The sequence below is a fragment of the Xyrauchen texanus genome, chromosome 16, assembly GCF_025860055.1.
Source record: "Xyrauchen texanus isolate HMW12.3.18 chromosome 16, RBS_HiC_50CHRs, whole genome shotgun sequence".
NCBI classification, from domain to species: domain Eukaryota; kingdom Metazoa; phylum Chordata; class Actinopteri; order Cypriniformes; family Catostomidae; genus Xyrauchen; species Xyrauchen texanus.
In genome coordinates, this window is record NC_068291.1 from 35,195,741 (window position 1) to 35,218,568 (window position 22,828).

Below are 22,828 nucleotides of genomic sequence, written 5' to 3' on the forward strand. Positions count from 1 at the left end.
CATTTCTAAAGAATGCTTTCAACACCTTGTTGAATCAATGCCACGTAGAATTAAGGCAGTTCTGAAGGCGAAAGGGGGTCAAACACAGTATTAGTATGGTGTTCCTAATAATCCTTTAGGTGAGTGTATATGTAAAATACACTCACTAAACACTTTATTAGGAACACCTGTACACCTACATATCCATGCAATTATCTAATCAGCCAATCGTGTGGCAACTGTGCAATGCATAAAATCATGCAGATATGGGTCAGGAGCTTCAGTTAATGTTCACATCAACTATCAGAATGGGGAACATTTTTTATCTGAGTGATTTTGACCATAGCATGATTGTTGGTGCCGGACAGGCTGTTTGAGTATTTCTGTTGCTTATGATGTCCTGGGATTTTCACGCACAACAGTCTCTAAGAACTAAGAATGGCGCCAGTTCTTCAGAGGTAATGCCTTGTTGATTAGAGAGATCAACAGAGAATGGCCAGACTGGTTCGAGCTGACAGAATGTTACACAAAAAAAAAAATATTTTATGCTGATATACATCTAAATAAGGTTACATTGGTGGGTAAAAACAACATTAAACAGTAATATTATAGCCCACTTTCACGATCAAATCAAATCCTGATTGATAAAATCAAGTCCCATATTACATTATTCCGCACTGAATATTCTGTTTCACTTAGAAATGTGGCACAGTTTTGGCGTTCACTGAGGTTAAATGTGTTTCGAAAGTAGTTTCATGCCCTTTTTAAATTCTGTATTATTTCTACTTTTTGAATCGTGTGTTGCATCAATTACTGTTAGCTTGAAGTTTATGTTTCCATGTCAAATAACCAATAAATAAATAAATATGCTGCCATTTTGGCAACTAATTGCAGTTGATGGTTCTTATGGTAGACGATGTTACTTTTTACAAATTCCTTGATATTTTACATAAATGTTATACTTCAGGGTTCTTAATTGTTCCATCGGTTATTAAACATTGCTATATAGTTTATAAGGGCCTATATAAACTATGTAACTACTTTCAATCAAATTCAGTACTTAATATAATGGCAGTAATCCTAACATCCCAAATACAGGAGTTATTTCAATCTGTGTCTGTCATGGGAGGCTATATATCTGAGGGCACTGTGTGGCAAACGGCAGTTTTGTTCTTAAAAGTTGAGAGGGGAATTGGTCAGAATGTTGCCTGCATCCTTTCACATGAGATTGACGGGTTGAGAGCTCTTAACCTGTAATGGTCTCTCCTCCCCAAAGCACGTTGGATTTAATGGCTTCCCTAACGACACTACTTTTCTCCACTCCTGGGCCTCTGACACCTTTCCGCATGAGCACGCCTCTGACCGCACTGCCGCCATTTGTCTCTGTGTGTATTGGAGGAAAAAGGCATTAGTGGACCATCACAGTTATGACTTGACAACAATCTCTGTCCCTGGTGCCGATTTGACTAATAATGATGTTTTCATTAAGATTTCATAATTCAGCACAATTGCTATCTCACACACAGCCCATAACCTCGCCCCTTTGCCCCCCTGAGGATTTTAATTAAAAATCTAAACAGATAAGGTTTGTTTTGAAAGGAGTGCTGTGGTGAGGCAGAGACTGTGGGAAATAGGCTTTTGTGCTCGGCTCTGTGTTCACATGCTGCTCTGTGTGATAATTTATGGAGTAGCAAGTCTAAAAACAAATACAAAGGAATTAATACATAGCATTCAGATATTTTAATCTTGGTTTTAATGTAAAAATGAATTATATAGATATTAATCACAATAAAAAAATCCACGATATCGATGATAAGCTTTTGAGGAATTTTCGATATTTAGTTTGTGTCGCTAAAAACACAGGCTGTGTTTCCACTAGCACGGAAGAAATCCACTCACAACGCTAGGAAAGTGCTTGTTCCGAATCACTCTCAATCCTACAATCCACCTTGCGAGCTTGGCGCTCAGCTACCATAGGAATAAAGTGAAAACGCTCTCTCAGCTTTGCTCACAACTCAGGGTCAGATTAGATGAACTTGCTTGTTACTAATTTACTAGCCTTACTAATGATTAGACTACGTTGGACACTGGATTGATTCCATCCGCACTGCAAGACTTCATGACAACGGTTGCGCCCTCTCATCGTCTCTAGTGAAAAACGTGACAAAACAACAGTGCTTTGTTCACCAGCTCTGATCTTTCTGCGCTGTAGTCTTGAATATTTTTCTCTCTTTTCCCTTCATGTGTGTAGACAAGTGGCGACGCACAAGTTAACGTGGTTCCAAAGTGCCTTTTAGACCATAACGTTTTCTTCCTTCTAAATTTAGCTTTATTAATCAGTATGTTACGAGCCTTTAATAATGAACAAATCGTGAACATTTGTGAAAATTAATCAGATGTCATCATCTCTGGATTGGATGACAAGGAAAGACAATACAATTACTATTTGGTAGCCTAGTCTTTCTCACTTTATGAAAATATAAAAATGTTCCATTCAGACTTTTTTCTCTCAGGGGATACCCCTGACCCCTATACAGCATCATTCCACATTCACAAGGGCTTTTAGGCCCCCTTTCTTGGGAATCTGAATCTAAAGAAATATAAAAATATTTCATTTTAATGTAAAGATATTCAAACAAATACTGGACTGCTGTCATTATGCTTCAAAACAAACAGATACATTTAACATTCATTTTCAAATGCACTCAATTGATAAACTATTAAATATTTTAATATTTGGGAAAAAGATCCATCAGAGCCCACTCACGAGTGATGGTGGCGTAGTGGTCTAAAGCACATAACTGGTAATCAGAAGGATGCTGGTTCGATCACCACAGCCACCACCATTGTGTCCTTGAGCAAGGCAGTTAACTCCAGGGTGCTCTGGGGGGATTGTCCCTGTAATAAGTGCACTGTAAGTCGCTTTGGATAAAAGCGTTTGCCAAATGCATACATGTAAATGCTTTGGCTGTCTCTGGACATCCAGTGCAGTTTTGTAGTGACTATTTTGACTGTTTAGAATGTAGTTTTTCTTATTTTCTTCCACCAACTTTAAAAAAAATTTTTTTGTAAATGTGAATGTATATCGTGACAAATATTGAACAATATGAAATATCGTGATTACAATTTTGGTCATATCGCCAGCCCTAATGTCCACTAGAGTTGTCAACAGGGCTGAGAAACTAAATTCAAAAATGTACCATAAATATGACCAAAATTTGAATTAATTTAGAATTTTAAAGTCACCAGATGTTTAAATTGATGTTGTTTCCTTAGTCCACAACTGACTCAATCTTCATTATAATGGCAATACCACAGTGTTTTTCATTCATTACATAGTAGTGGTGTTCAGCTGAACTCTGTGGTGAAGTGGCTCACACTCTGAGCCCAGGGGCTGTTCAAACAGACGGAGCACAACATAATGGAACATAAGGCGAGGATCTCGAGACACAAGTTTCCAAATTCAGATTATTTTCTGACAAAGGATTTTAAAAAAAACATTGCTAAATCTTAAAAATGCTGATAAAAGCACAAGATGCAACAGCCATTTTGGTCTAATGATGCACATGAGTCATAAGAGGTAATTTTAAGATACTTTAATGGTGCTCTTTCAATCATTTTTGGAGCTCAATAGCCTTCTACCCAATTTAATTTTAGATAAATTATTTCTATAAAAATATATTTTATGAACACTCCTGTTTTCTCAGTATCGTCTGAGTTATCTGCCTTAAACATTATGTAAAAAGATTTTTAAAAAATGTCCCTTTAATGTCCATTAAATGGCTTCTTCTCATCTAAGTGGGCACATCTTGGCCAGAATAAGTTGCGACATGGACTAGAGTTTGAGTCCAACATCTGGCTATACAAGACTGCATTCTCTCAGAGAGAAAGAGCGAGAGTATATATTGTGTGTCCATTCCTGTTTTCCAATCTTATTTTCCCTTATTGACCACTCTGAATATATCAGTCACATCTTCCACAAGCCCACATCATACCAACGTTGGAAGGTGACTCTTATTAAGTATTCAATGATCAAGATGAATAGATGGGGTAACATCTGGCTGTAATGCAGAGCTGAGTCTTTAGTAAAAACAACACTCTGTTTAATTAATAATTGATCAGTTCTCTCTCTAGGCACTTAAAGAGTGGGGCAGGATCTCAGCGATGCAGTTACCTTGCAGAGTCGGTCAGGACAAGAGAGATAAGGTGTCGAAGAGCTATTTGAGAACCTGTTCTTTAGTAAAACCAAAGCTAACAGTAGCTGTACTCTGGGGAGTAATAATGCATCTGCTAAGTTGTCAGAATGCCATCATGTAGCACATAAAAACAAACATGTGTGACTAGGGAAAGCTTTGGGCCCTGTTCAGTAGCCAATAAACTGTGCTTTTGCTTATTTTAAGCACATCTGATCTGATTTGATGTTGAGATTTAGCAGGTAGTTAAAGAATAAATGCTGAAATATTCACTTTGTTTGACAAATACAAGTTCTTAAAAAAGGAACCCACAAATCAAATTATTAGCCTCAGTCATTGTTCACTTTCATTGCGTCTTTTATTTATTTATTTATATATATATATATATATATATATATATATATATATATATATATATATATATATATATATATATATATATATAATAAATAAATGGTAACTGAGGCTGTCATTCTTTCTTACATCTGCTTTTATTTTCCACAGAAGAAACAGTCATACAGACCTTTAACAACATTTGCATTCTTAGGTGAACTACTGCTTAAAAACCGACTAGTCATTTGGACAGCCCTCTGACTAGACGATTTTGAAAATATTTAGTTTTGCTTGAAAAACTCCATGACCCTGTTTAGCCCAATACTAGTCCTAGGTAGTCTTCACTTTCTAAACATTAAGCTCTCTCTGTTTAGGATTAGCACTCTGAGCAGCCAAGTACATCTAACTGCCAGTTTCTGACACATGGGTCATACTATATCAAATCTCCTGCTGGTCACAATTACATTTTTCTCTCTTGTTACTTTCATACTTGTAAGAAACAATATTCTGTATCATGGCTCAAATTGTACATAAGTGCTGGATTGTGTTCACTGTTTTGATTTATGCCAAATTTGTACTTAAGTTACAATAGTTTCTCCTATCCCTTTATAATATGCAGAGACAACTATACATGTAAGCCATTTGTAGGTTGATTTCCCTGAAATGTTTGAACACTGTGGGACTTTCAAAACATTATTTATTTTTGTGGTAAGATTCCCAACCAGCCTAACATAGCAAAATTGGCTAGTGGTGTGAGTTTGGGGTATGATTATCTGTTTTCTGAATTATGGAAGATAGGGGGAGTGTTCTGGAAACCAGTTTGAAATCAGTCTTTATTTTTGCAATCCATTTGGGGTCAGTAATGGTGTAGACATGACCTGCTTCCCCTTTAAAGCTTCAATCAGATTCCAGAAAATTCTCTTCATCTTCTATTGGTTGCACAAACAGATAGTATTGCCATAAACTCACACATTGGTCAAGCCAGTGCTTTCAAACAAACATGATATGTTTTAAAAGCACCACAGAGCTATGGTGTTACACTTTTGGGTGAAATCAACCTAGAAATGGTTGACTTAAAGTTGACTGCATGTTTAGCTGGGATACAAAGAAGAATTTTAACATTGAAAAATGTACACATCAGTTTAAATGTTAGCGCAACCACCAAAAAACACAACCAGCTGCAGCAGGACCCAATGTGCTTCCAATATGTTCGACAGTAAGTCACTTTTTCCTGTGCTTTAACCGTGAGTTTATTACCATGTGAAGTGTATCCCAGCTGGGCACCAGCACCTGTCCTGATGAGAATATCAGCTCAGCAACCCTGCAGTCCGTTCAAGTCGACTCAGTCAATGCAAAACAGGGCAATATGTCTTTTTGCAGGTCTGTTTAAACACATGCTACATCCACTAATGCTGATTCCTTAGAAGGAGCATAGGCTTGTATATGTGAGTGTTTTGTCAACATTTAGCAGGAGAATATATTGACCCCTGTGGCCCAAGTGAAGCGCTGATAAATCAATGCTGCCAATACTGCTGAGATTCTTGTTTAGCCACTGATGTAAATGTACAGTGTTGGTTTGGAGGAACAGTCTTGTAGATGTGTGTTTTTCAGATGGCTCTGCACAGCCATGGCTTGGTGATTAATGTACTGTGGACCAGGGGGACCAGGAGTGAACTTATTTCCATAAGTGTGGATGCAGTAGATCATCTACTCTGAATGCCAATGACCAATGGGCCGCAGGCCTGATCTTTTTCCACTTGAATTTGGCATGCAGTCATAATACCAGCATCTACATGGTCTTATGAAGATACTTTATGTTTTATATTGTAATTTATTGTATTATGTAAGAATAATTACTCTTAGGAACATTTTATATATTTTGTCATTTAAGCTCTCTTAAATTCCCCAAAGATTTTTTAAATTTTTTTAAGCTGTTGGTTAAACAAGCAAACATAGTCAAAACTACACTAACATACATTCAGTCAAGTGTCAACTGTATAATGAATACATGTTGTCACACATGTTTCAAATGTCATATATGTATAAAATTGATCAAATCTAATATTTGTTGGCCAAAAAATGTCTTGATATTTCTCTCTGTTATCTTTTCTATTGTTGTTGTTTTATTATTAATCATTTTTTGATACATAAATATTTTACTTTTAGAATTTTTCTGACAAATCCAATAATATGCTGTTTAATGCAAGGTTTTTGTTTTGGTGGTGTGACAGGGGAACATATGTCCCCCAGTATTCACATGAAACCTAAACCAGCCGCTATTGGCACATGTTGTCACACATGTAAACATATGCTGATGCCATAGATTCCATATTGTTGAACTGGTAACATTAATTGATGAAATTGCAGAAAAAAATTGAGGGTTCTGTTATGGATTTTGACTCAGATGTACTACAGCAGACATTCACTGGACATTAGCACATATAAGCTTTAAAGAAAGATATCTAATTCAAGATGATCTCAATGATGATCTTACCTAATTTATGTCTGTAGATACACATACTTGGAGAACATTTTTCTCTGCAAACTACCTCATTTTGCCTTACCTCATCATGTCTCATTCTGTATCATATGGCCTGGTCTTATTTGCTGGTATTCTTGCTCCATCACTTTAAAATGAAAAGCAATAGAATTGCTCCAGGAAAGCATATCCAGAGCTAGCATTTAGGTTTTGTTTTGTTTCAAGATGTTGTAGTAACATTTCCACTCTTTATTTGTGTTCTCTTACAGCACGAGAAGAGAATGTGGCCACGTTCAGAGGTTCCGAATACTTCTGCTACGACTTGTCTCAGAATCCCATCCAGAGCAGCAGTGATGAGATCACACTGTCCTTTAAGACCTGGCAAAGAAATGGCCTTATCCTTCACACCGGAAAATCAGCCGACTATGTCAACCTGGCATTGAAAGATGGGGCCGTTTCACTGGTCATCAACTTGGGTTCTGGAGCCTTCGAAGCCATTGTCGAACCTGTCAATGGCAAATTCAACGACAACACCTGGCACGACGTGAAAGTCACACGCAACCTCAGACAGGTAACGCTAAAGAGACAGGAAGCACCAATTTTGTTTACAGCCAAAAAATACTGTACACCATAATTATTAAATGCTATGTGTGATTTAGGAGTGTAACGGTATGAAATGTTCATGGTATGATAACCTTCACAAAAAATACCGCAGGTATTACAGTATCACGGTATTAAAGTGTCTTGCTTAAATTAATAGAAGTTTGATATTTATTTATGATATGCCGTTTTTCTGGAAATAATGTCACACCTGGTCAAAATCGCATTGCTCAGTGAAAAAACAAAAACAGATAAAGCCGGTGCGAGTTCTGACACTTGGGAGGTCGTGAGCTCCTGCACATGTTACGAGTCAGTTTATCTGATATTTCGAAGGGAGGCTGTGTGATTTCATAACTGCATACATCAATCATACCGACTGTATTGCTGCCAGTACTACATGATAATAAAGCGCACAAAATATAATCTAATTTAATAATTTAATCTAAGCGCAAAGCGAATAATGACGTTTATTATTCAACGTTATATGTAGGCTTCTTCCTTCTCATCTGTGTCACACTGTCACTGCTGTCATGTTGATAGCAGACGTGCTGAAGAAGTGTTGCCCATGTAAATGTGCTTTAAAGCCGCATTTAGCAAAATTTAAAAATCTTTTCTGGCCTAAATGTTGCCCTAGAACTGAAACAAATGCAAGTATGACGAATAAAAATAGACCATGACGGAAATATTACAAATTTATCCATCAGAGATAAAGATTGTTTTCTTGCATAAACCGTATGGCAAATGATTTGTTTGAAGAGCAGAGAACAGCATGGCATTTCTGTAGAATCCTTCCCAGTGATATGATCATGACTAACATGGGAAAAACACAGTTTTAACACTTCAGAAACACTCAGTTGTAGCACCTTCTACTGATTGGTCAGGTAGACACACACCGCACATACCTCACAAATTCAAGTTGACAGATTTAAGTTTTTAGACAGTTTTTTAAATTATTGGGAGATTGTGAGCTGCTCGTAAGATGTTCATAATTCCTCTCACACGATGCAAGCTGCGACCACACGAGCACCAACGATTTCCACGCAAACTCTCCCAACTGGAAAAAATCATCGGGAGCTCACACGACAGCCGAACATCGCACCGTGTATGCCCACCTTAAGCCGTATTTTCACTGCATCCGACAAATGACACACAATAGATCGGAAGTTGAACGGGGGCTGCATGAGATTCCAACCACCTCCAGATGCAACATTTTCGGATACGATTCACGGCTGCGTTTAAATCTTTAAACTCGGGCGACTAGACCGTTTGTGACCACCTGGACGGAAGTTATGTATTCATGCAAAACTACCAGCTACTTCTGTGTTTTGGACAATTAATAATGTGGAAGCCAGAAATTATTGTTTACGTTGCAAATATCACTAAAAGGTTTTGCAAGTACAGTAAACATGTGATTAAATGTGTACATGTGTCATTTATTTATGCACACACAAAACCTACATATTTAAAATCACATCTATGAATTTCTGATTCATATTTACTGTTAATTATCATAATATTAGCTCTAAACATAGTAATAATGATAATACTATTTATAAAAAATAATGAGTGAATTTTATTGAATTGATTCATCTGCTCAACAAAATCACTCACAGTAATTTCATTCTGATGTAAACCTCTGGTATCTTTTCCTTCAATGAACAAAATCCATTTTGAGCAGAATGACAGTTCATCACGGCTGCCACTGGGGGGAGAAATACGACAGAAATCTCCCCCCAGAAATATGCAAATGACGGAGACAGTGAAAAGGTGGCTTAAAGTCACATATCTGTATAAATCGCTCTGACAGAGATTGTATTCGGCAGGCACTAGTACCCGAGAGCAGCCGCCATAGTTCCGACTTCCCTTCATCTGCTCAAAAGTCAGACGCGCTCCATTATGAAGATGAAATGACCTCAGATCTCTATGCTTTGTAACTCTATGCTGTATTCAACAGCTTTTAGTCTGAGACCAAACATTATGCCTGTTGTATTCTATTCATTCATTAATGTTAGAGACTGTCTATTTGCGGATATTTCTGATAATTGAACCCTCTATGCTGTGCATTAATTGTCCGGCTCACTGACTGAAGGTTTTTCCTAGAGTGTGATGAAAAGTAGAGATTTTTTTTTTCATTGGTTGAAAACTGGTTGCATTAAGTACTTTTGTAAAGGCAAAATATTCTGAATTGGCCACTTTAAAACGCTTCTACCATCTCTGATGGTGTAAGCATATCTGCATTGGTGTGCGTGCATTTGAACAGCCGACATTAATTACGTATAAATTCTGTAAATATATCGCTTCAGACTATAAGTCGCAGGACATTTCAGATGATGAAAAAAAAAAACTTATTTTCAGGAAAATACAGGTAGTCATAGAAATCTTTTATATCTTGGAGTGTTATGAAAAAGAGTTTATAATTTATTAGAATATATACTGTATTTTCACTTACATTCATCTCCGCAAAATCCTTCGGATGACCACGGATGTGGCTCTTCATTTTTGAAGTGTTCCCTGCTGAGCCAACACTTTTTCTACAAAGTTTACTGATTGACTGACCGTCACTGGTAGTACAATGGCATTTTAGTGCCATGAGGAAAATAAATTAATTCTAAGATTGGATGATGGATGATTCAAAAATATCGCCATATTCGATTACATCATCCAGGATCGGTGAATATACTTGCATTATTGGTTGTGCTTTACAAATTAAATTGATGTATTTAAACATGAAAAACTTCAACCAAAGAAATGTCTAAATTCAAAATACACTTTGTAGGAAATTTAGTCGATGTAGATGCATCTTGTGTTCATACACTTTTTGCGGGTGTGTTTGCAATGTTTTCTGATCTGCATAATTCCTTTAGTGAATGGGGCACCAAACCAGTGCAGAGAGCATGTGCTAGTAAATAGTGCTGTTAATTCTTAGTGAGGTTTTTTTTTACGATCGTTTACTAGTTACACAGCCGTAACCATGTTGTCACGATTCCCTGTTGTCTGCCCCGTGTTTTCCGTGTCACCGTCACCATGTTTCTCTGTCACGATTCCCTGGTAGTCTGCCCCGTGTTTTCCATGTCACCGTCACCATGGTTCCCGGTCTCCAACATTGTGTCATTGTTCACACCTGTTTATCATTTGCAATCATCCTGTCCTTGTGTATATAAACCCTGTTTGCTTTCCACTCCTGGTCGTTCGTTGAATGTTCTTGTTCCCACCGTTCCTATGTTTGTTGATGCCCGAATCCTGTTGTCTTGCCTGCCCTGCCTGTCTTGTCGTGTTCATCCAGTTTCCGTGTACCTTCGATGTTCTCCTGTCTTAGTTTTGTTTTGCCCATCGTGGGTTTTTCCTTTGTTCCTGTTTTCTCCATTGTCCAATAAAAACCACACCTAGATCCAAACTCCTTGTCTGCCTTCTCCTGCATTCATAACAGAACGAATTAACCAAACATGGATCTAGCGGTTCTTAAAGCGAACTGTCAGCTGCTCAGCCTGATGCAGGGAGACCGTCCGGTTGAAGAGCACATCCGCGATTTTATCGCGATTGCGAGTGCCATCGACTTCCCTGACTCCTCCCTGGTGGTGTCCTTCCGGGCAAACCTAAACAGTGCGCTCAAGGAGCGGTTGCCACCGGCAACGCGTGGCTGGACGCTCCGCGAATTCGTAGAGGAGACTCTGCTGGCCTGCGTTCACTGTGGGCGTCGTCGAGGAGGACCCCGTAGCTGCTCCCACAGTGGTAACTCTCCATTCGCCCATGATTCGTCCCTTCATGCCTGCCTTGGTCAATGAGCCAGTGCTGCCAGCTTCGTCCGCCCGGAGGAGGAGAAGAAGGGCTTCCGCTCCCCAGTTCACACCTGCCACGGTCAGCGAGCCAGCGCCTATGCCTGCCACGATCAGCAAGCCAGCGCCTACGCCTGCCATGGTCAGCAAGCCAGCGCCTGCAGCCCCTACCGTCAGCGAGCCAGCGCCTGCAGCCCCTACCGTCAGTGAGCCAGCGCCTGCAGCCCCTACCGTCAGTGAGCCAGCGTCTGCAGCCCCTACCGTCAGTGAGCCAGCGCCTGTAGCCTCGACCGTCCCAGAGCCAGCGCCTGTAGCCTCGACCGTCCCTGAGCCAGCGCCTGTAGCCTCGACCGTCCCTGAGCCAGCACCTGTAGCCTCGACCGTCCCAGAGCCAGCGCCTGTAGCCTCGACCGTCCCTGAGCCAGCGCCTGTAGCCTCGACCGTCCCTGAGCCAGCACCAGTAGCCTCAGCCGTCCAAGAGCCAGCGCCAGTAGCCATGACCGTCCAAGAGCCAGTGCCAGTAGCCATGACCATCCAAGAGCCAGTGCCTGTAGCCATGACCGTCCAAGAGCCAGCGCCTCACGAGCCTGTAGCCTCAACCGTCCCAGAGCCAGCGCCTGTAGCCTCGACCGTCCCTGAGCCAGCGCCTGTAGCCTCGACCATCCCTGAGCCAGCACCAGTAGCCATGACCATCCAAGAGCCAGCGCCTGTAGCCATGACCGTCCAAGAGCCAGCGCCTCACGAGCCTCCCAGGGCTCCGCCTCTCGAGCCTCCTACGGCTCCGCCTCCCGAGCATTCTGAGCCTTCCACTGCTCCGTCCCTCGAGCCTTCCAGGGCTCCGCCCCTCGAGCCTCCCTCGGCTCCGCCTCCAGAGCCTTCCAGGGCTTCGCCTCTTGAGCCTCCTTCCTCGGCTCTGTCTCCTGAGCCTTCCTAGGCTCCACCTCCCGAGCCTCCCACGGCTCTGCCTCCCGAGCCTCCCACGGCTCTGCCTCCTGAGCCTCCCATGGCTCTGCCTCCTGAGCCTCCCACGGCTCTGCCTTCCTCGGCTCCGCCTCCTGAGCCTCCCTCTGCTCTGCCTCTTGAGCCTCCCACGGCTCTGCCCCCTGATCCTCCAGAGCGTCCCACGGCTCCGCCTCCCACGGCTCCGCCTCCTGAACCTGTCCTTGCCCTGTGGCCGCCTCCCAGGCCTCCTGAACCTGTCCTTGCCCTGTGGCCGCCTCCCAGGCCTCCTGAACCTGTCCCTTGTGCCCCCTTGGACTGTCTGCCTGCCCTCGGTGGCCCCTTGGACTGACAGTCTGCCCCGTCGTGCCCCTTGGACTGTCTCTTTGCCCCTTGTGCCCCCCTTGGACTGTCTGTTTGCCCCGTGTACCCTCTTTTGGTTTGCTAGCCCCCCTCCATCCCCTGGACGATTCTGTTTTTGTGTTTTTTTTTTGTTTTAGGATCGTCTGGAATCCGATCCTTTGAGGGGGGATTCTGTCACGATTTCCTGTTGTCTGCCCCGTGTTTTTCGTGTCACCGTCACCATGTTTCTCTGTCACGATTCCCTGGTAGTCTGCCCTGTGTTTTCCATGTCACCACCACCATGGTTCCCGGTCTCCAACATTGTGTCATTGTTCGCACCTGTTTATCGTTTGCAATCATCCTGTCCTTGTGTATATAAACCCTGTTTGCTTTCCACTCCTGGTCGTTCGTTGAATGTTCTTGTTCCCACCGTTCCTATGTTTGTTGATGCCCGAATCCTGTTGTCTTGCCTGCCCTGCCTGTCTTGTCGTGTTCATCCAGTTTCCATGTACATTCGATGTTCTCCTGTCTTAGTTTTGTTTTGCCCATCGTGGTTTTTTCCTTTGTTCCTATTTTCTACGTTGTCCAATAAAAACCGCACCTAGATCCAAACTCCTTGTCTGCCTTCTCCTGCATTCATGTCTTGAACAAGGCCCAGTATTTTATAATTTTTGGTATTGAATTATACTGTTAGTTTGCATAGTACAAGGCAAACACTCTGTCTGCATTGCTAGCAATTTAAAAGTTTTAATTATCTTTTCATTCTGTTTTCTGCTGTATCAAAGAAAAGATTAATACAATTTGAATTTCTTTTCATCACTGATGTATCTGTATAATTACATGACTGAGTCAGCTTGCTAACAAAAAGAAAATACACAAAATTATTCACTGCCCTCAAGTTGTCCCTCATTGTTTTTTCCCCAGTAGAATCTTAACACAATATTTTATTCAAGAATCCTAACGCTGCTCTTTTCCATACAAAAACAGTTCATATTGACTACTACTGTCAAGGTCCAAAAAGACATTGACGAGTGGTGTTAGACTACTGTGCACGCTAAAAATTGTACTGTTTTAAACAATTATGCTATTCCTGCAACAACTTAGTGACAATTAGACAGACTTGTCCTCCTCAGTGTATATTGTGGTTACGGCCCTGACTAGTTATGAAGTAGAACGTAAGTGCTTCATCGCAATGTGTATCTCTGATGTGAGTGCAGCGGGAGCGTGTCTCCTGGAACACATAAGGGGCAGGTTCACTTTATATAGCAGATGTGTATACAACCTACTTGAACCTATAATGTATTTATATTTTAATTATTATTATCATTATCATTATTATGTTTACATTAATAATTGTCTTCAGATCTTAATATGTATTAGTAATTTTCCACCTGTTGTAGATGAATACTTGCGTGATGGCAAAAGGAAGGGTGCTTATATTTGTGTGATTTGAATTTAGAAAAATCTTTGGTATAAGTTTTTCATGTTTCAATACATAAATACAATTTTAAAGCAAAACCAAAATCACAATTGCATGTGTATTGGGGTGGGGGTTAACGATGTAATCGGATATGGCTATTTTTTTTTTTTTTTCGAAAAATAGAATGAATATATTTCTTTCATATCGCCCAGCCTAACAGTTCACTTGTAGCCTTACTGCCATTATGCAGCATGCAATTTTTGACTGCCACATAAACAGACTAGGACTATTTCAATCATCCATTGGAGGGAGGAAGAAGAGGAGGAGGAGGAAGTGGGAGAATGAATCACTCATTGCACACTCTCACCCTCCTTTGTTAACCTTATTTTAATTATTTTGAGCCTATTTAAGTTTTAAACTGCAGGGTCACATTACCCACATAGCAAATTCTAGTCTTCTAAGCAAATCTGTTCAGTAAGATTATATCTTTCTGTTGCTATTACAATTATGCCTATCAAAAGAAGGCCAACAAAATGTTATGCTGTATTATGTGTCATGTAAAATTAGATCAATCTCTGGACCTAATTTACACCTATCATGTGGCATGCATTAATATAATTTATTAAATGTCCCTTTGTTTCTGATAAACTGTGAATGATGCCAGAACATTACATGTAGTAATTTATGGATTTAAGAGTGGATCATAGCTCTAGTTAATTTACAAGCATTTTTACCTGCTACTTAACGATGCTTTTGGGAAACATGCTGTAGTAAGAACAATTTAAGTGCTACTAATGTTCATCTTAGAGCTTCGGGAAACCCAGCCCAAGCATCACCCACGCCCAGCGGGACTGCGCGAACGTCTGTCTGGTTCTTTCCCCAGAATAAGTGAATTTAATAACCACTGCAGTGTCCTGATCCCAATAATAACATTGTGCTTATGTGCCAAAAGATGACAAAGGATTTCTTTGTTGCTAAATCCTAAAATAAAGTATGATTTAACAATCATCTACATCCATTTCTTGCAATGATGAAGCTGCTGGCTTGGCATTCAATCGTTGTGATAATGATGCACTGTTTCTGTCCATTTTGACTTTATTCTCAAATTATTACAACTTTAATCTCATAATGCTATGACTTTATTCTCGTAATTTTGACTTTAATCTCAAAATATTACTGCTTTAATCTCATAGTGATACAAGTTTATTCTCATAATTTTGACTTTATTCTAAAAATAATACAACTTTAATCTTGTAACGCTATGACTTTTTTCACGTGGCACTAAAATGCAGTCGTACTGGTGGTGCATTGTGGGTCTTTTAAATAACCAAAATATTCCCACACCCCAGACTTCAGCTGCTTGATGAGGGAAAATAAAGGTTTAGGCTTTGACATTTCCCTCTCTGCCATGCAGTTCATGCATGTGGCTTTTAAAAATGAAGTGACGGTTTACTGAAACAGGAGGATGTAGAAAGATAGACATTTATTAGATCAAGGTTATATGATGCTATGTAAATGTAGCCAAAAAGTAATACCGTGAATGCAATACCATGAATTATAAGTGTCAATGGCTTCAAAACACAAATTATTTTTTTCCGTGTAACACAAAAGGAAATGTTAGGCAGAATGTCTCAGTCACCATTCTCTTTCATTGCATCCTTTTTCAATACAAATAAAGTGAATGGTGACTGAGGCTTACATATGGGTTTGGAACAACATGAAGCTGAGTAAACAATGACATAATCTTCATTTTTGAGGAAACATCCCTTTAAGTTCTTCAAATATTTATTTTACCTTGCCTCAGGTTTTGCTTCCTCAGGCAGTTACCTCTGTCTGAAGCTATCAACAGTGTGATGGCTTCAAGAGGCTGCCTCTCTCTCCTCTCTAGATATTCACCTCACTTCTCCAAATAGTCTGTCTTATCAGGGCAGCGGGGAGAGGCTCCAACCAACCTCAACCGTTCCATTTACCCACAGCCAATCTTTGTTGAACTGTTAAATCACTCAGTGCACTGCATTTTAAAATATGTAAATATTATGGGTGGTTTTGCCCCACAGGAGTGAAAGGATGTTACTTTTGCATTGGCATGTGTGGAGGTGCAAGTGCCCATGAGCACTAGCTTATTCAGCTTTTAGATCCACTAGGATTGTAAAATTGTATTTATTTATTTTTTGCTTTATTTAAAAGCTGTTTTGCAATCAAGCCAAAAGCATGCATTAGAAACACCTTATCCAGTTACCAGAGGTACATCAAAAACCATATGAATCAAAACAAGGAGTCGGTTAGATAGAGATCACCATTGACATTCGTTTAAAATAGGTTAGCAAATTTTTTTTTAAATAAAATAAAAACATGTTGTGAATCATAAAGAGTCCAAATGGAAGGTTGACATTTTTTGATGAAAGAGAACAGACAGCATTGTTTTTTTGTTTGTTTTTTTTGGCAGAAGAATAGTCTGTATTTTGTAGGGCTTTTCAAGTAAGTATGTGCTTAAAGTTTTTGCTAATAAGTGCAATGCCTCAACCTATTGAATATTTTACAGAAGTGAAACGCTACAGACTCTGGAGAACCCCCCAGAAGAAGTCCACTCTCTTTCTTGGTCTTTCTTTTTTCTTTTCCACCCTTTTGTACTCTCACTCATATATGCTTTGCCTGTCTATGGAGACTAACCACTCATGAACCATTGTCTAGATTAGTGGTTCTCAACCTTTTTTAAGATGAACAACCCCCCCAATAATTGCATAATTTTAAAGTTTTGTTAATAAATTCAGCAGGCTTACGCATCATGAAGACCAAACCTTGCATTTCTGATTTCCAATAAGATTCCCAATGCGCTCTAATGGGGCTTTTCCACAGCATGGTACAACTCGACTTGACTCGACTCTGCTTGCTTTTTGGGGGTTTTCCACTGTGTATAGTACCTGGTACCTTTTTTGTACCACCTCGGTTGAGGTTGCAAGCCAGCCAAGCCAATACTAAATGTCATATCAAAACCCTGCTGATCACTGATTGGACAGAGAGAATCGTCACTACCAGCGTCACTGGATTTGCGACACGGGACATCAACCCGCTAGTTTTAAAGTTATAAACAGCGATAGCGGTATCATTTGTTCACACGTTTTGTTTCGAATTTTAAAAAGAAATGACTGTGGGCAAAACCGTGCTGTGGTCAGTAAACGAGGTGCAGACGTTCCTCTCGTTAGCGACGAGCGAAATGAAAACAACTTTCAGGAAGTCTCTCAGCTGTTGGCCACACTACAGCAGGGGAAAAGCAAGCTCAGAAAAGTAATGCGTGTACAGTCGAGTCGAGTCGAACCGTAATGTGCAGTGGAAAAGTGCCATTAGTCTCCTTAATCCTGGTGGCAGAGGACAAATCTCAGTTGCCTCCGCTTCTGAGACCATCAATCCGGTCTTGTTAAGCGTGTTACCGTGGAGACATAGCGAATGTGGAGGCTCACGCTTTTCTCCGCGGCATCCACGCACAACCTACCACATGCCCCACCGAGAGCAAGAACCACATTATAGTGACCACGAGGAGGTTACCCCATGTGACTCTACCCTCCCTAGCAACCGGGCCAATTTGGTTGCTTAGAAGACCTGGCTGGAGTCACTCAGCACACCCTGGATTAGAACTCACGACTCCAGGGGTGGTAGTCTGCATCCTTACTCACTGAACTACCCAGGCCCCTGACCAACTATGACAATTTTGAAATCATAAACAGTAGACCTACTCTAGATAATGTAGATAATGCTCCCGTTGAGAACACTTGATCTAGATTCTTCAATCTACTAACAAGAACCTAAACTAATATTCTAACAGCCTGATCATCATAAATTAATTTGAGTTTATTTCATTTTATTAACAGCTCCTTTGTTTATTGTTTAATTTCCTTTCTTCCCCCTTTTCTCAAAGCATTCAGGTATTGGACACGCTATGGTAAACAAACTACATTGTCTGGTAGATATAATTCTTATTGTCCTTTTTTTGGGTTTACAGTGTGTTTCCCTGGCCCTTGTGTTTCTTTGGGGGGGGGTTTCTTCATAGACAGAATGGGGTTTGTATTTCTGGGATTTCCTCCTTTTTTATTTCCATCGTCCTCGTCCCATTTTTCGCCAAAGCTTTTCTGCTATTTTCCATCCTTCTTGCTTTGATCTTCCTCTTCTGCCCAAGTATTTTGAAAGGTTTAATCTGTTTTAAAAGGCTTTGTTTTGTTTTTTTTCTCAGTGAGACTGTCAAAAAACTGGCAGAAGCTTTCCAAAACAAAAAAGTGACAAAGTGATGAAAAACAACAATATAAAAATAAATAAAAAAGCTACTTCAGCACGGGAGCTCTGACAGTTGATTCCAGTTGTTTGCGCATGTTACGCTAACCCGTTTATGCTTTAAGACATCTGAAACATTCTTGCCCTGTGTTACTAACACCAAACATCTTGTCTAAGCAACCCACCACCTGGTCAGTATGTCCTATCCTCTCTGTGTAGTGATGGAGGTCATGATTTCCTGTGTTCTTCCTCCCTGCCCCTCATGGTTTGTCTTGTGTATGCTGCTTCCCTTTGCATGTCCTCTATGCTTAATGATGATGCATGCTTACATGGTTGCAGTGGTTGAATCCCTCACAGTAAACCTTTTATTAGAATAAGAACATCTGACTTCATTGCTGCATGCTCTTTTGTGGTAGCATGTATTGTATTAGTGTTACAGCAATGCATGAATGCATACAGTATCTACTGTACATGTGAACTAACCCAGTGTGCACAAAATTAACTAAAACAAGTACAAGCAAATTGTCAATGGTTTGTTACATAACACTAACCCTTCAAACTCAACAAACGTCCCGACTCAGAGAACTCATATCCAGTACTGGGTGGATTACTTGTGAAGTTAAATCAGGTACAGATTACAGATTACATGTCAAAAAATGCAATCAGTAATCTAATCAGATTACTTTTGGATTACTTTAATCCTAATTCTATTTTATTTTATGTCACATGCATTTGAGTAGGATAATAATTTTAACATAAAGTTCAAAGGTGAAGAAAATGTATTCCATTCTTTGAACTATTGTGTACCCTGTGGGCAGGACCCTTAGAGATAACATCTACTAGATACTTTGAAGCAGTTAAATTCAATGTGTGAGTTGCACACCATTGGTGAGGTAGTACAAATAATACAAAAATAAATAAAAAAAACATATTTAGTTCAATTTAAGTGGATACAACTATAGAAACATTGCATAAAAAAACAATAATTAACCTGAAATCAACAGTAATGACATTGCTAGGCCAAAGCTAACAGTTCAAAACACAGACACACTTACTTTTAACCTTTTCTACTTAGTAATAGTCCATCACCTGTTCCTTAGCTGAGGTGCACATCTTACTGTTGTAACGTATATGGAGCACATGCTCAAAATGTTCATCTCTGAGACTATTGCACTTTGGGGTAAGAATATGATGATATTAATATGAAAATGATCAATAAATTATTAACAATTTACTGCCATTGCCTTGTTAATATGTAATCATGTAATCTATAAAAGGTAACTGTAGTCTGATTATGAGTGTCTTAAAATGAAATTTAATCCAATTACAAATACTTGGTTTTTGTAATCTGATTACGTAATCCGTATTACATGTAATCTGTTACTACCCAGCACTGCTCATATCTAACCATTAGTGATAAAGAAAATATGCTGCCAAAATATTTTCTTTCACTGTCCTTTATAAGACTGGACAAGAACTGTCTATGTAATACAATACCAGACAAAACTAGAACTGTTTACTCAAAATCCCAAAGTCCAGGTGTTTGGTACACATTCAAAGACAGACCTCAATCGAAGACCAAAGTGATTCCTGGAAGAACCACCATCACATCCAAGACGTTCATGAACGGATCTCTCCCTCCCCTTTTGTTGTTTCTCTCAAACAGGTGACAATATCAGTGGATGGCATCCTCACCACTACAGGCTACACTCAGGAGGATTACACCATGCTTGGCTCGGACGATTTCTTTTATGTTGGAGGAAGCCCAAGTACAGCAGATTTACCTGGGTCACCTGTCAGCAACAACTTCATGGGTTGCCTGAAAGAGGTAGGGGGCCTGATTTAGACAAACTCCTTTTCAGTCTTCCAGCTGCTAAATACATGCATACATCATATGACCATGTCCTTGTCTGGGCTGAGAGAGGGAGAACAAGTTTGAATAGACTGTTCGAGCAGGATAATAGATTATGTACAGATGATCTTGCAAAAAGAATAGGGTAGACATCATAACCCCAAATGCGTTTCTCTAATGAAATTCGCCGGAGTTATACGTATTTGCCTTGATGTGAAATTGTTTCAGGCATATTTAATTTGACTTTTCAATTGTAGTGAATCATTTGATTCAGTTCCACAGGCCAGAGAAGAAGCTAAGGTGATTGGATGAAATAAGACTTTGCATAATGATATGCATTATGCTCAAAGATAATGGCAAATATTCTATGAGTCTGTGGGAGGATTAGATTTTACATGGAAAAGACAATTGTCAATGCCAAATAAAGCCACACCTATGAAATGCACAATGTTCAGACTCTAGGGTGAATCACAGAAAACAGGTCTGGTTCACACAACACACATTATATAGATATAATATATATAATATATATATATATATATATTATATATATATATAATATATATATATATATATATTATATAATTCTATTCAACCAAAATCACTTTCACACTCATCCCATTTTAGCTTGAAAGTAGGAACTTCCAGGGAGGACTTGAATGCAGTGTTACTTGTGTTACTGTCACAATGCAAAAAATCTGAAATTATCTAAAATATCTAAAAATATCTTTCACTATTTATTTATGTTAATTTTGGTTGTGAAACATAACCTGGACATGTTCTTGATAGATTTCATGAGATTCACCCTCTATTACACTACTTGCAGAATTTAGATGTCATTCTCTTTATTCGGCTGTTCATTACCACATTCCTTAATCATCAGGTTTGGAGAACATTATCAGCAAATTGATTGATCTTTAATTTAGCTGGAAATAGACAATTACCTTGTTGTGAGGCTGCCGGCGAGATCCTCCATTAATTCATGCTGAACAAACAGCAGACAACAGAACCTCCTTTTTGCAGTGAGTGCTACAACAACAGCCTGCTATCTTTTAATGACCCACCATCAAGCTATCACTGCCATTTCTATCTCCTCAACCGGCCCTCTTATCGCAAGACTAAAAACCCGCTTCATTGGCATTTGTGTAAAAAAAATAAAATAAAAACACTTTACTGCGCTGAGTTTTGGTAAAAGTACCACCCGTGTCAGAGATTACAGTAATCAGTCTCATATGTGATATAGCGAATGGTTATGTAACACTTGCTGCAGTGTTTGCAGGGTGAACAGGGTGCTAAGAGTTGCTCGTGATATCAGAATCTACACATCCTTCACCCACGAAAAGTGCCCATAATGATAGAATCCTCCTGATAGGCTGAGGTTAAAGACGAAAATAAATTATATATGGTTCTTAGCTTTTAAAACCTCACATTTAATTTGTAAGCTGTAAATGCCATAGTCATTATGCATGGCTGCTCAGACACAAAGAGCATTTGTGAAATGGCATGAGAGTGTGCCCATCTGCTCTGAATGACCTTATCCACCGTTCTGTACTCTTTGAATGTCCATATTTTCTTGATGATTAATCTTGTCTTGTAGTGTATGTTGCAATCACTGGCAATTTGTGTAATAGCACACTACCATACTACTCTTAGTGTTTCTGGAATATGCAGTATGTTTACTGTGCACAGAATGCAAATTGTACAAATGTATGGATACCGGATGAGCTAAAAGATTTACCAAATTGTGCAATATACACACACTGAGAACTTTATTAGGAATAGCTTTACACCTATATATTCATGCTTTTATCTAATCAGCCAATGGTGTGGCAGCAGTTCTATGAATAATATCATGCAGATACGGGTCAGGAGCTACAGTTAATATTCACATCAACCATCAGAGCCGTAACCAGCACAGACATTGATGGGGACATGCTACCCCCATATTCATAGCAGTGGTCTACTGATATGGGCTTTTCCAGAGTTGATTATTACATTTGGTCCCCCAATCCTTAATATGTGGTTACATCCTATAGAATAGGGGAAAAATGGGATCTTTGTGATTTCGATCGTGGCATGATTGTAGGTGCCAGATGGGCTTAATTTGAGTATTTTTGTAACTGCTGATTCATGCACAAATGTCTTTAGAGTTAGAGAATTGTGCCAAAAAAACAAAAAAAAAAAAAAAAACTTCCATTGAATGGCAGTTATCCAAGCAGAAATGCCTTGTTGATGAGAGAGGTCAACGAAGAATGGCCAGACTGGTTCGAGCTGACAGAAAGGCTACAGTAACTCAGATAACCACTGAGTTGTAGTTGTAGTGAGGAGAATGGCATCTCAGAATGCACAACATGTTGAACCTTAGAACACTCAAACACGGTATTCAGTGTTTACTGATCAGCATGCTGTACTCCATTAAGGTTTTGTTTATTGTTTTGCCAATGCTCAAGTATAACCGTTTTCATAGTTTGAAATGCCATGCCCATGTATTTCTCAAACAAAGCAATTCTTGATTTTAGTTTTTATGTGTTTTGGTGGCAATGGGGAGTAAGTGTATGCATTGATGAATGATATTATGCCTTCAGATGACCAGATTATCCAATAAATACAGAAAAAGTCTATATAAGCTTTACAGTAGCCATAGGTTCATATATT

General features: G+C 39.6%; 1 protein-coding gene across 19 annotated transcripts in view; it reads left to right on the forward strand.

Annotated features, from left to right (window-relative positions):
• The window catches only part of LOC127656955 (neurexin-3a), a 421,181-nt gene that overhangs the window by 78,404 nt on the left and 319,949 nt on the right, over positions 1-22,828 (forward strand). For all 19 annotated transcript variants that reach the window (XR_007972220.1, XR_007972221.1, XR_007972222.1 and 16 more), the window contains exons 6-7: positions 7,254-7,555; positions 19,988-20,149. Coding sequence is in view for 16 of the 19 variants with exons in the window: in XM_052145540.1 (XP_052001500.1) it covers positions 7,254-7,555; positions 19,988-20,149 (464 nt within the window). In the remaining 3 variants the exon portion in view is untranslated. The remainder of the gene's footprint in view (positions 1-7,253; positions 7,556-19,987; positions 20,150-22,828) is intronic.